Source organism: Amblyomma mixtum, chromosome 6, assembly GCF_055824585.1.
Source record: "Amblyomma mixtum isolate Tamu chromosome 6, ASM5582458v1, whole genome shotgun sequence".
Lineage (NCBI taxonomy): Eukaryota > Metazoa > Arthropoda > Arachnida > Ixodida > Ixodidae > Amblyomma > Amblyomma mixtum.
In genome coordinates, this window is record NC_143017.1 from 12110902 (window position 1) to 12126140 (window position 15239).

The window sequence follows — 15239 nt, forward strand, 5'->3', positions numbered from 1 at the left end:
ATACACAATATACAAAACGAAGCGAACCAGCTGAGGCTATGGTAAACCATATTGTAATGACAACAGTGCCCTAAACTCATCAATGTCCTTTGCAGCTACAATATGTGGTGGTAGGTGGTTCCACTCCGACGATGTTTTTGGAATAAAGGAATTTATGCAGGATGTTGTCCGGCAACGAGGAACGCCAACTTTCCGTGAGTGATCGATGCGGGATGAAACATATGTTGGTGTTGTGATCAATGCATCGTTAAGAGTAGAGTTCATGCTGTAAATTTTAAAAAACAGACACAGACGGGACACTTTTCTGCGCAGAGCAAGAGGGGTTAACGATAAACTATTTTTTATTTCTGTGACACTGGAAGCACAATCATAGTTGCGCACAATAAAACGCGCTGCTCTATTCTCCACAGCTTCTAGGGCGTCGATGAGTGTGTTAGTGAAAGGGTCCCAAACAGAGTTAGCGTATTCTAATTTTGAGCGCACAAGTGACTTATACAGAAGAAGCTTGACAGGGTTTGGTGCTAAGTAAAAATCGCGCTTAAGGTATCCAAGCATGCGGTTAGCGGAAGCTATGATAGAGCTGACGTGTGCTTTCTAAGTTAGATCTGATGTTAGAATGACGCCGAGATATTTATAACATTCCACGGGTCTTAGCAAGGAAGAAGAAATAGTGTAGGCAACGGGACTTGAATTTTCGCGACGGGAAAAGCGCATTACCTTGCATTTAGTCGTATTAAGAGTCACTTGCCATTTTGAACACCAGTTAGAGATAGTGGTTAGGTCTGCCTGAAGTAATTCAACGTCATTCGTATTTTTTATTTTGCGGTAAACGACACAATCGTCCGCAAAGAGTCCTACTGAAGATGTTACATTGTTAGGCAGGTCATTAATATAAACAAGGAACAGCAAAGGGCCTATGACAGAACCTTGTGGGACGCCGGAGGTCACAGGAATGGATGACGAGTTAAAGCCGTTACCGTGTACATACTGCAATCGGTTAAACAAAAAGCACTCAATACACTCAAGCACTCAATACTCAATACACTCAAGTTGTGCGACACTGTGTCAAATGCTTTGCGAAAGTCTAAATAAATACTGTCAGCCTCATTGCCATGATCAAGTATGAAGTTAATATTGCTCGTAAGACTTATTGTGTTTCGCAAGAGAAGTATTTTCTAAAACCTTGTTGTGCACAGTTGAAGAACGAAGATGACTCAAGAAAGTTCGCTAGGGAAGACAGTATGACATGCCCCATTATCTTGCAAGGAATGCTGGTTAATGATATTGGTCGATAGTTAACTGAAAGGTGTTTGTCGCCTGATTTGTGGAGTGGAACCACCTTACCCAATTTCCAGTCATCTGGGAGTTCACCGTCTTGTAGGGATTGCTGAAATAATTTTGACAGTATTATGGCAGAATATACTTCAGTGTTTTTCAGAATTTTACTGCTGATATTATCTGGACCGCAAGAAGAGGATAGTTCCATGTGATCTATGATAGTTATGATGCCTTCAAAATCAAAATGAATATGATCTATTGGGAATGTGATGTGACCATTATAATCCGGTAGTGATGTGCTTGAGAAGAGATAAAATGCTTTAGCAAAAGTTTCATTAAGTACCGTAGCACTGTCGCTAATAGGGATGGGATTTGATTGTGCATCGAGAAGAGATACTGATGGCTGGTCTGAACCGTTGACAACGTTCCAGAACTTTTTTGGATCAGTTAGTAAAAGTGATGGTAGAGTAACGTTAAAATATAGCTCCTTGGCTATTTTTAACGCATTTTTGTACTCCTCAACCACACCTCTGAGTGCTCTCCAATGTTCAGGTTTTCCCGATGACTTTGCCTTGGAATATAACCGTCTTTTTTTGTTACCAAGGCGTTTTAATGACCGGGTGAACCATGGTGACCTGCCATTAGTAGTGATGATTCTTCGAGGAACATGCAATTCAGTTAGCTCATGCAGTTTGTTCTTAAATAAACACCAATTTTCATTAACAGACCTTTGATCAGATTTTATGAGAAAGTCATCCAAAAATAGCTTAAGGCCATCATTAATTGACGTAAAATTTGCCTTAGCATAGTCGTAAATGGTTTTAGTTTTATTTCGCGATTTGTTGGACGGTAATCTTAATTCGATAAGGAGTAGGCAATGATCGCTTAAACCTGGCAAGTAGCTTACGTCGGAAACAAGGTCTGAAGAACTAATTAGCAAAAGGTCTAATATGCTTCAGCTTGTAGATGTCACACTTGTAGGTTGTGTGACTACCTGTGTTAATGAAAAGGTGGAGCAAAGTGCTGAAAAATTAGCTGATTCTGATGATCCATCGTTGCCTAAATGACTGTCTGACCAGTTAATGGCAGGAAAGTTAGTCACCAAAAAGAAAAATAGGCCGATTAGGAAACCTTATTTGAATTATGTTAAGAATGTCATGGAAGTCATTACAGAAGCCAACGGTAGTAGATGGTGGACGGTAACATGCACAAAAGAGGAGAGCTTTGTTGTTAATTTTGATCTGGACACAAATGAACTCCAGAGTAGTATCAAGGTTAACTTCAAAGCATTCTATATCCTCAGATACAGCGATTAAACTGCCGCCGCCGCGGCCAGAACGGCGGTCACAATGAAATATATGGTCTGTTCTGAAAGTAGTGCGACTAATTTTCTTAAACAAAATTCATTCAAGAGAATAGTACAGTTTTCGTACGCCTCCAGGAAAGCCTCGACCAGAAAGCTGTTTAGCTCCGTCGTCACGGCCTGTGGAACCACCTCTACCGATACGTGATGTTTCCCCTCGAGCGTCGATTTTATTCTCGGGAATAGAAAAAAGTTTGGCGGGGCAAAGTCGAGGCTGTAGGTGGGCTGAGGCAGCGCTGCCGCCTTGTTCTGGGCAAAAAAGCGGGGTCCTCATTCATATGATGAAGATCCTACCGGTTGGCCTTTTCCTCCTCTGACAACACTCCCGGCACCAACTTCTCGGACGCTTTCCTATGGATAAGTTTTCTGTCACGATCTCAAAATCTTGGGTTTGAGGAATGCTCAAGTCATCAGCAATCATTCTGATACTCATTCTACGATCACTGTTAAGTAAATGTTTCCCTCGCTACACATTTTGTTGGTCTTGCTGGTCGAAGGGCGTCTGGAGGGGTCGTCTTCCTCCACTCTTTCCTTACCTTCTCAGAAAAACTTGTGCCACTCAAAAAACACCTGATCTACCCATGGAAGCGTCACCGTAGGCCTACTTAGTCATGTTGTGAGTCTCTTTGCCCATTTTATCAAGACTTACTCAAAATTTGATCGCGTATCGCTGTTCCAGTAAACGCTCGACGATTCTGCGTGACGAGACGTTTCGACAGGGGTTCACAGTACAAGCGACCTCCTCTCTTCAACGGCTGAGAGCCGACTGCCGATTTTCCCCAGCATTCCCAATATACCCCTTCAACGATCCTGTACGCGCAGATTACCTCTTGTCCGCCCGTTCGCCAAGGAAAAAACCAGTCCTACTACTTTCAGAACAGACCCTGTATATGGTAACACTTTTGTGAGGAAAATATTTCGCTATTGAGCACGTATTCATTGAGCCAAGTCTCTGTTAGTACGATAATATCAGCCCCCATGGTATCGGCGGTGCAGGATAAGCTGTGACGATGACATAAACACTGCGTATATTAGTGAAAAGGATAGAAATATTTCTAAGTATTTGCGCAGGTCGATGCACATCCTTATCTAGTTATCTTGGAGAAGAATGGCTTGAAGGGCTTGAGTTGGTTACAACACGTGTTGAATTGTTTTCCAGGACACTATCAGTTATAGGGCAGTACACGTAACATCTTTTCTTAAGAATAAGCTTGTTGTAGCGGAGGCTAAATGATTCTTCGGTCTCAGTTTGCTTTGCGAATTGAACAAGTTTCTTCCGCGCATGCCTGGTGGCCTGAGAAAAATCTTCGCTAATCGAGACGTCTGAATCTTTCAGTTTGGTCTTTGCACCGAAAACTCTTTCTCTGATTTTGTGATGTGAAAATCTGACCAGTATTTCAGCTAAGGTTACAGACATTTCGTCTTCAATAATTTCCCGTACCTTTTTCTCAGATTCAGCCCATGATTCAGTCGATACGTCTGGAAGATTGAAAAACACCACATTTTCCCTTCGAGACCTGTCCTCTAAATCGCTTAAACGGATTTTAAGCTTCTCATTTTCGTCCAGTGCTCTTTCAGCATTTTCTTTCACCGTCGCCACATCTTCACGAACTTCATCTGGAAGCTCAAGTTTATCTTCAACAGAATTAAGGCGTATCGAAAGGTCTGCAATCTGTCCGCTCAATTCTTTCTGATTGGCTGAGAGGTCTTGCAAGGAACTAAATATACGCCCCTGTCCTTCCTCAATATTAGCAGAACGGTCCCTAAGGTCATGAAGCAATGCTAAAACCGCTTCACTTCCGCTGTCCGGAGCGTCTTGAACCGACTGGGCATTCTTCGCGGCACCAGTTTTGTTCGGCCCAGGATTCAGCTCGACATCCCCACACAGCAGCAATTTCATTACGCAGAAACAGTCATGCACATGATTCAAAAGCAGTTGTGGGCACGGGAACACAACAACGAATGCATTACTGGAGCGCTTAGAAGATGTGTAACTAACCTGGAACAGGCAGAAGCGGAACAATTGATCGGCTGCACTGTAGCGTTGTTCCCATGCCCACTAAACTGTTGCGGGCGTCGCCTGTTGCTTAAGTAGAGCGGGCTTGATGATGTCGATGCAGTTGCGGTCAACAGTCCGGGAAGAGCCGCGGTAACTGGCGCCGGCGTGGCATCCAGAAAATGGGCGGAACACACGACACTTCGAGCTGGCTTGTCTTGCTGCAGCACGTGTGGCAGAAAACCATCGCAACACCGATAAGGCGCCGCGTCGGTGCTAGTGCTGGAGATGGTCACGATCTGGAACAGGCAGAAGCGGAACAAATTGGTCGGCTGCATTGTAGCGTTGTTTCCATAACCGCCATGGTGGTGGTTACACCATCTGTCCACCATGCCAGTGTTCCACCTTCTGGCCACCATGCTGGTGCAACCACCATAACCAGTACAGTAATCCACCATGATGGTGGTTTCACTATAACCACCATCAGACAGATTTCTGACAGGGGTGGTAAAGAAAAGCGTGTCCTTAGAGCAGGCAGCGAGCGCTGATCGAGACCATGAGATAGAAATAACTAGAAGAATAAGAATGTGGTGCAGCGCATATACGAGGTTCTCTCAGATTATGAGTGGCAGCTTACGAATATCGCTCATCAGAAAAGTGCACGACAGTTGCACCTTATCAGTAACCTCTCATAGGAGAGAAGCTTGAAGGCTAACGATAAGGGTTAAGCTTAAGTTAACGACAATGCATTGAGGTATGGAAATAAAAATTATAGGTGTGAGCCTAAGTGACTGGATGCGGGCAGAGTGGGTCAGAGAACAAACGCGGGTTAATGTCATCCTAGTTGAAATCAACAGGGCGAAGTGGGCTTGGCCAGGGCACTGAATGCGAAGGAAACATAACCGTTGCTTCTTAAGAGTAATGGAGTGGATTCCGGTAGTAGGTAAGCGTAGCAGAGGGCGGCAGAAAGATAAGTGGGCGTATGAGATAAAGAAGACTGCGGGGATACGGTGTCGGCCACTGGCAAACGCCAGGATTACTTGGAAAGACATGGGAGAGGTGTTTGCCGCCCAGTGGGTGTAGTCAGGCTGCTGCAGATGATGATATTTTTTCTTCAACATCGCGAACGTAAATATAATATCTATACGTTTATCTTATTTATATAGATCAACCCAATGGGATCTTTGAATTTCTGTTGATTCAAGCGAGGACTCAAGGTGTTCGGCATAAACCTCCAACTGCTTCGTTTCTGAGTTTTACCTTGTCTCGGGCTGGTTGTCACGACTACGACAAAAGAGAAGGTTCCAGTGGCGAAGTGCTTTTTCTGTGTCGTCATCTTGGGAAGTATTTAAGCTGCAATTTTTCAGTCATATATCCAAAACGTATTCAAGACAGTTCTTGAGAAGGCACAAAATGTTTGATTACATTTCTTTCATGTCGACATCGTGTGTGCAAATTCTGGCAGATAGCTGTTTAAGCGCCACTTCCCCTGATGCCTGCTGTTGTTATAGAATTTTTACCGTCTGTTATCAAGTTATAGCAGAACGAGACGAACGAATATTTCGCAGCTATGGCAATATATTGCCCTACAGTGGTGATGCCACGAAACTTACTATGCAAGGCCGCCGCGGCACTGAATAAGATGAATAGGTGAATATTTTTCAACGGTGGGTGTACTACTAGAATTCTCTCGATTTTGTGTAGCCATCGTCTAGTGCGTCCTCTCCTCGTATACTTGCCTCTCTCGGACTCGCAGGGAGAAGATAATTGGCCCGCAGGGCGTACCAGAAGGGATTCTGTGCATAAACAGGGTTTCCTCTGTTGCGACGACTGGCTGCCGCTGGTGTCTTGTTCCCGTGTGTGCCACCTGATTGCAATAAATTGGCGTGGGCATCATCGCGCTGTCTGGCAAGAAAGGAAATTCGGCATGAGTCCAAAGTACCGGCAGGTTTCTTCTGTTGTGAGGACGCTTAGGCACAGCGGTGACAACGGCATGTTCCTCGCTTTACCTCATACCGGGCTTTCATGCTGCACCTTGCATACAACACGCGAATAGCAGGGGCATGTGAAGTGGTCTTATATGCCTGACATACCAGTTCGCTATGACCATATCTGCTTCCGAAAAGCAATTGAACATCTGGGACAAGTAAACTCAGAGTACTCAATAACAAACCCCTGGCTGCCTTGTTTGTAATTTACAATGCCGAATACATCCTTTCGCATTGCTCCATATTTGCGTCAAACGCATCACCCCGTCTCACAGAATAACGAATGGCAGGAGTGGGAGTCATATGCTTTTGCACTTGGGTACCTCACCGCGTGCATGTAAAGTGCTCAACAGTAAGTAGGACCAGCGCATACGCGGCGGCGCCGCAGTGTGCGCCGCAGAGATATAAGCGCGAGCCGCTCGTTGCAAAGAGAGAGATTGTGCATCCAAGTTGGAGATGGTAAATCATCCTCGCAAACATAATTAAGATTGGGTATACAAAGAACACGCTCAGTGCGCGGCGCAAACAAAATTTATGCATTGCAACACATGAATTTCTGTGCGCGCATAGTTTTCAGACTGTCGATACTCATTTCAGCGCACCTATAACATGAATGACCACAATGCGCAACTTAGCGTTGCGGCGTGGTTGAATTAAGCATTGGATAATATTTTCCTGCAATGGATTCAACCTTGCCCTTGAGCCTCCTTGTGAGGGCATATTAGAAAACTAACATTTGTATCTATCATATTACTGGACGTGGTTATTTGATGACCTTCCCAAAACATGAAACATTCCATCATGGAATGGCTAGCTTTGGGTTTAAATTCTATCTTCTTTAACTTCTGCCAATCGGCTGTTGGCACGTCAGACGAGGGGAACAAGGTTATTCCATCTACTATCACCTGCGGGCAATACATCGGGAACTTGAAACCTGTTGTGAAACCACAATTAGGAAAAAAAACGTACAACACTAGGTACGCGCATTTGCGATTCATTTCGAAGTCCATGACAATAGACCAAGAGCTCTGCAGAGTGCTAACAAAGCAGTTTTGTCACCTCTGGCCACGAATTCGCAGAAACTCTTTAGTGACAACTTTGGCATGCAAGCGGGCTTTTATGAGCGACGTGCGAGCATAGGCCTTCGTATGCGCCTGCCTATTCGAGCAAGCTGAATACCTCGTTTTGGCCATGTACGGACAAACCTGATAGTAAAGGTGCGGACCACTTGGTGACAGCGGAGCCCTCGGTGCGCACCGCGGCGGTGCTACCCAGAGTAACAAGGCAGTAAGTTTCAGTTTATTTCCAGAAAAAAAAAAAAAAAAATTCTGGTGGGACACCTGGGCTAAAAGCTGCTTTTGTCAGCTTGACGAGGCCCAGGGCCCAGCATACAAGGCAGGGCAAGTCATACAGACATTGAAAAACAGCAAAATAAAGGAACATAAAAATATCAATACTTAAACACACAGCACAGAAAAACGTCTAAAATGCGGTAACAAGTAGAAACGTGTGTACAGTTTTGAAGTAATGTAAAAACTGGAAAAAACATACATATGAATGATTTCAACACATTCAAATTAAATAACATCAGTCGAACACAAGAGAGAAAAACAGAGCACAAGAAAACAACAAACAGTTATATAATGTGGTTACAATGATTGTATGATGTGAAACAAAAATATAAAGAAAGATATTTGGGACAATGGAAAACAGTTATTCACCAGAACATCTATACGGATAAAAAGTACTGTCGCAACTGGTTAAGGCTGGGTTTGGTAAATTGCGAGTGTTTATTTAAAATTAACGGGAGGTTGTGCTTAAGGGACTGTAGTTTGTAATTGGTGCGGAAACGGGGAATTTGCCACAAATCAATGCTACGTGTAAATGCATTATTGCTGTTATGTTGAAGGGATGCGATTGTAGAAATAAATTGTCTGAAAGGGCGTGATGAAACATAAAATGAGCGCAACATGCGAAATTCATACATATTTTGTATCGGGATGATATTGTACTGACGGAAATACTGTTGAGTAGAAGAAAAGTGGTCAATGTTAGCTATGTTGCGCACAATCTTTTTTTGTAACATGTGGATCTGATTAATGTTCCCTTTAGTAGTTGTTAGCCATACTAAATTGCAATAATTAATATATGACGAGAACAAGGCGTGGTATATTTGAAGTTTAATATGAACTGGGAGAAAAGAACGGCATCGCGATAAGGCGCCGGCTGTTCTACAAAGTTTTGTGCACATGTTGTCAATGTGTGAATCCCACGTTAATGTTTCTGAAAAGGTGACTCCTAGAATTTTATGTTCCTTAACAATAGCAATTTCTTCCCCTTCGCACTGAACAACTTGTTGTAGATTCACCATTTTGTTTCGTGGCCGAAAAATAATTACTTTTGTTTTTCTCGGATTAATCTTTAGTCCATTAGACTGTGTCCATTAGAAGGTGTCCTCCTCTCCACGCGCCTCCGACTTTAAGCAATATTCGCAGAAACTGTGTGAACCAGACCCCATTTTGCAAGGTATAGTCCTGTGGACGGGTATTAGTCTTGGAAACTATAATGAGGCTGCGTCGTCGTTTCCCCGTAACATGACAATGAACGCTGGCCATTATGTGCGGGGATTCTTCTCGCAGGCTTCGGAAAAAGAATGCGTCCATGCTCGTTCTTCGCGAGAAACGCAATACGAACACAGCCTCTAGTTTTGGCACACATCTTTAACCCCGGCTGAAGACATTGTAAGCGCGAGAGCAGTAAGGCTTCCGGAAGAACCGTCGTCGTGCCGACGCCGTTGTTTCCAAAAGCCATATCCGGGTATATGCTCCAATTTAACAGGAACGAAAATTGCTTAAATTACAGTCAGGATTCAAACTCACTAACGTTCGGTTGCCAGCGAGGCAGGGTATCAACTAGGCCACGTAGGCACATCGACTTGGTTCAGGTAGAAAGGTGGAGGGGTGACGTCTGTGCGTTGCTGGCTTCAACTGCTTTCGTGAGGCTACTGCGACAATAAATAGATGCAGAAAATGCCCTTCTGGTTTCATAAAATGCGTTGCAAAATTTGAACCAAGCAAAATGGGTGAAATTGGGCAAGAGATTTAAAAGAGCTGGCAGGAACTTCTGAAGTCAGATTTCCAGTCACAGTTAGCAGAAATATTTTCAGAAAGGATTATGTTCTGCCGCACACTTGTCTCTTTAATTCATTTATCTGAGGTGAAGGACTTTGGTATGTTCAATTATTAATAAAGTATGGGGCACAAGAGATGCTTTTAGCTTGTATACACGGAAAATTGTCATTTTAAAAAGAAATGATTTATGCAAAGGCAGTAAGTAACCTTTCACTTCACATAAAAAGTACAAATTAACACCGTTGCGTCCGGCCCAAAACCACACAGCCATCGTCAAAAGGGTGCTCAGAGTTCATGTATCCGCTATTTCTGCAACAACACGATATAATCACAGCGCACATAGAGTTTTACAACAAAGAAGAGCAGGCAAATGAATTCATGAATTCGTACTCAGTTGATGGGAGCAAGGGCAAGTGACGCTGCCTGCCACACTAGAATCACTCTACGAGAGGAAAAAAAAGATATATTGTAAAGAGGAAGACGAGCAGTGGCGGCAGCCGCACCGCTAGCGCGCGACGCGAGATCGCTGGCTTGATGATCGAAGCTAGGACCGGCATTTTGGCTAGCTCTCGTTATTTCCCCGGAAATCCTGCTACAATTTGGTGGAGGTGCTGGGTACAGCCTTTGGCCAATGTCCTTGAGTTTTGTAGCAGAACCATCCCTTCAGCTATGTCCACCGACACAAGCCAGTCATCTTCCCTTTCGCCCACGCCCGCCGTTTGCCCTGGCGCTCTCCAAACAGCGGCACCCAGCCATTTTTAGTGGGTCCGATGATGACGATGTGGAGGATTGGCTTGTCTCCTACGAGCGGGTAAGCGGGCACAACCGGTGGGACGACGCGATGAAACTGAACAACGTGTTTTTTTACCTATCGGAAGTGGCCAGCCTATGGCAAGGAACCATCACGCAGACATTACCACCTGCTTTGCCTTCAAAAGAGCCTTTTCTGACATCTTTGGGCGCCCTGTAGTATGCAAGCTGCGCGCTGAACAGCGCCTGCGAGTGAGAGCCCAGCTGCAGGGAGAATCGTTCACGAGTTAGATCGTTGATGTCATCAACCTCCGTTCAAGGGTAGACTCGTCTATGTCCGAGGCAACCCGGATTAAGCATGTCTTGAAAAGCATCGAAACTGAAGCATTTCAGATGCATATCGCCCGGAACCCTACCATCGTTGCCGATTCAACCTAAGTATTCAACCTGTGTCAGAGCTACGATGAGCTCCGCAAGCAGCGCATCCTGGTGCCACCACTTTCCGTGCAGCCTGTCTCGGTTTCCAGCTTCGCTGTGACAACCTCTCACAGCTCGCTGCTTGACCAGATAAAAGACTTTGTACGTGAGGAGGTGGCTCGACAGCTGTCACTTCTTCACGGCGTGCAGGGGCCTCCCTCCAACCTGGATCCGACCCTACAAACTGTGATTCGCGAGCAAGTGACCGAAGAGCTCCCACCTGTTCGTCCGCCGGTTCCTGCTGCAGCGCCGCTCATATACGGCGATGCCGTCCGAAAACCAAAAGCCGAGCCGTTTGTCCTGTTCTACCCTCCGACGCCGCCGCCTGCTTTTCCAACCCGACCACCTCCTGCTCGTGTCAACCCTTGGCGCTCCCGTGACAACCTGCCCATTTGCTATGCATGTGGTGTCCCTGGGCGCCTCTGCCGACGCCGTGTGCCACCACCCGTGGATGACCCCAGAACCTACGTCTACGCGGCACCACAGCCCCCGCCACGTCCGTCGGCTCCCGAACAGCTTGATGCCTCCGATCGCCGCCCGTATTGTCGCCGCCGTTCGCCATCCCCGCGGTGCCGTTCTGTTTCGCCACTGCGTCCTCATTCCCCTATGCGCCAGGAACACTAGTTGCCGCAGTTCCCGAGGCAAGAATTGTTTAATCGGCGACAAGTTCAAGGCCTCGTTTCTCCCCAGCGAATGTGCTCGACGTTTCTGTGGAGGGCCATACCGCCTTGGCGCTTGGCGATACTGGCGCTGCTGTTTCTGTGATGAATGAGAACCTGTGCCGAAAACTTCGCAAAGTGACGACGCTGTTATCCGGATTTTCGCTTCATACAGCTAATGCGCAGCGAATCTTGCCTTTAGCCGCCTGCACAGCCCGGCCCATCATTCACGGTTCTTTATATACTGTTGAATTCGTCGTTCTCTCATCGTGCTCGCATGACATTATTTTCATTTATTGAACCCTCAAGGCCAAAGGCATTAAAGAGGGGAGTGGTTACAAAACATGAAGATACATAAACAGATGCAATGCATGATACAAAACAAAGATTATATTCCTGTTATACAATGTTAGCTAGTGCAGAACGAAAATGCCGGTTATCACTTATGTCGACGATATCTGCGGGAAGGCGGTTCCATTCGCGTGATGTACGAGGCAAGAAAGACTGAAATGAAGTTACAGTGTTACACGTTTCAATGCCAACTTTGTGACGATGATCAATGCGGTTTGACACGTATCTGGGGGAGGAAATGAGGGCATCATGCAGCATGGGATGATGGTATAGCTTATGAAAGAGGCTCAAACGAATTATCTGCCGGCGGGATGCTAAAAGAGGCAAAGAAAGATTAGCTTTCATGCTTGTTACACTTGCGGTACGGTTAAAGTTGGACAGGATAAAGCGTGCAGCGTTATTTTGAACTAGCTCAAGCAAAGTTATCAGTTTATCATGATGGGGATCCCATATGGCGGCGGCGTATTCCAGATTAGGACGTATTAGTGTTTTATAAAGCAATAATTTTAAGGAAGACGGAGTTTTGGAAAAGTTACGGCGGACATAGCCCAACATGCGGTTAGCTTTGTTAGCAATGTACTCAATATGGCGCTTCCAGTTAATGTCAGCAGAAATATGAACACCCAGGTATTTATATGAAGTAACCGCTTCTAAGGGAACGTTATTTAGGTAGTATACAGGCGGAGCGTTGGCACTTCTTGATATTCGCATAATTTGGCACTTATTAGTGTTAAGTTCCATAAGCCATTCATTACACCAAAGAGAAATATTAGAGAGATCAGGCTGAAGAAGGTTAGCATCGTCGGGGGATTTTATTTCGCGGAAAACAACACAGTCGTCAGCAAACAAAAGAATGTTAGATGATACAATGGAAGGGAGGTCGTCGATGTAAATAAGAAATAAAAGGGGTCCGAGCACGGAGCCTTGTGGCACGCCCGAGTAAACTTCGCTGAAAGGTGAGTTAAAATTATTAGCGGAAACGAACTGCGATCGGTTAAGAAGAAAGTATTCAATCCATTTCAGAACGTTGTAGTCGATATTCAGTTGGGTTAGCTTTAAAAATAATAAGCGGTGACATACCTTGTCGAATGCCTTAGAATAATCAAGGAAAATGCAGTCAGCTTCTGATGCGCGATCTAAAATATGATGAAGTTTTATAGTGAAGCTGGCAAGTTGGGTTTCGCAAGAAAATGACTTCCGAAAGCCGTGCTGTGCGGGTGTAAAAAAGGAATTAGACTCGAGAAAGTTCACAAGGTTAGTGAAAATGACGTGTTCTAATAGTTTGCAACAAGTACTAGTAAGCGAGATGGGGCGATAATTTGTAGGGGAGGTTCGATTTCCTGATTTGAATAATGGAACCACCTTCCCGACTTTCCATTGTGTTGGCAGAATGGAATTATCGAGAGTCTGCTGAAAAATCTTTGTTTGTATTAAGGAGCTAGAGGCAATTGCTGCAATTGAGTGGGCACGGCGGAGGCGTTGGAACCATGCGGCTAACAAATCCGTTCCTGTTTTTTGTCCAGGCCGTGTTTTTCGTGAACGTGGAACCCGCATCACAGGGGGCGTACCACGACAGCACTGGAAATTGGACCGACCATCGTGTTTCCGGCCTGATTTCTTCATCGGAATGCATCACGAAGACCAAACTGATAGAACTGCGCAACTGGACACCACTACTGCATGCGCATCGCACGCCACCATCGACTACGTCACCAGTCACAGCACATAAAAGAGGAGCTTCTGCCCGGTTCGCGACCAGTGGGCACGGCGGAGGCGTTGGAACCATGCGGCTAACAAATCCGTTCCTGTTTTTTGTCCAGGTAAGAGAAAAACAGCCTGTTTACTCTTACCGCAGTGACAATGTGTGCCTACTGCTTCTGCCGTGCCCACGGCCGTTAGTTACGCTCCTTACAGCAATGTATCATTGTTTTGTTGACGTGCTTGCTATGTGTGGTGACGTAGAACCAAACCCAGGTCCTTCGACACAGGAAATGCTGCAAACAATAATGTAAGATCTTAAACAGCTGAAACAAAATACAAGCTCTACTAACACGAGACTGTCTGCTATCGAAAAGAAGCTAGACGATATTTCCTCAACGGTTACTGACTACACCTCTAAAGTAGAATCACTGGAAAAAACTGTCGACAGTCTACTTATGAAAGTAGACGACCTAGAGAATAGAAGCAGGCGGAACAATCTAATTGTGTTTGGCGTTAAGGAAACCGAGGACGAAACGCCCCAAGACCTTGAGAACATGGTCTGCAAGGATGTTCTTCTGGACCGGTTGAAAATTTCGGATGTGGCTATTGAGCGTATCCACAGAATAGGGAAGCCAGCTGAGGACAAATGCAGACCAGTTATCTTTAAGTTAGTTGACGGGAGGGTCAAAGAGAGAATTCTCAAAAGCTGTAGAAATCTGAAAAACTCAGGCTATAGTATATCCGAGGACTTCTCCCCTCGCGTTCAGTCAATACGAAAGAAGCTTTGGGAAAGTGCGAAACAGCAAAGGTTGAAAGAAGAGAAGGTCATGCTCAAGTTTGACAAAATAAAAATAAACGGCAAACTGTATCGATGGGACGACGCTCGCAATGAAAGAGTTCCCTGCGCTCCAAAGTGATGGTCTGTTTCCAAACTCGTGTCCGCACAAAGTAACACACAGAGCTCAGGAGCACTAAGAACACAGACATCCTTGAATTCCTTTTCCGTGCTTAACATTAATGCTAGAAGCATAGTAAATAAATTCGACGAACTTGAAAGCCTCCTCTTCACACACGATCCTGACGCTGCTGTTCTGACAGAAACATGGCTTCATGATGCAATTCCGAATGATGCAGTTATCACATCCGATCAATACGAAATCGTTCGTCGCGACCGCACTTCAAGAGGGGGCGGTGTCGCTATTCTGATAAAGAAAGGCATTGACTATACGGTGATACCGCATCACACCAACACTGAAATGGTTTGGGTTGTTCTCCGTCTTCTTCAGCTTAGTCTTTTAATAGGTGTTATTTATCGACCACCGAATGCTGATACTTCTGTACTGGACAACTTGCACGACTTTTTAAATGAACATACAAAGCGCTATAGCCATGTTATCGTATGCGGCGATTTTAACTTGCCAAACATCAACTGGGATTCTCTGTGCGATCAAACTTTGTGTGCTAACTCGGATGCTTTGCTCAGCATTGCTTTCAACTATAACTTAAACCAGGTTGTTCAGAAACCTACGCGCATTACAGAAAATA

At 45.1% G+C, this 15239-nt stretch overlaps 1 protein-coding gene and 1 pseudogene across 1 annotated transcript; one reads left to right on the top strand and one right to left on the bottom strand.

The window, feature by feature from the left end:
• Positions 1-1776: 1776 nt before the first annotated feature.
• LOC149338225 (uncharacterized) lies at positions 1777-3621 on the bottom strand (annotated as a pseudogene).
• A 2943-nt stretch (positions 3622-6564) lies between these two features.
• Positions 6565-14611, top strand: LOC149338226 (uncharacterized). The gene is made up of 2 exons (XM_089550720.1): positions 6565-6597; positions 14018-14611. Exons 1-2 carry the CDS (start codon positions 6565-6567, stop codon positions 14609-14611), a joined length of 627 nt encoding a protein of 208 aa, XP_089406846.1.
• The last annotated feature ends 628 nt before the right edge of the window (positions 14612-15239 follow it).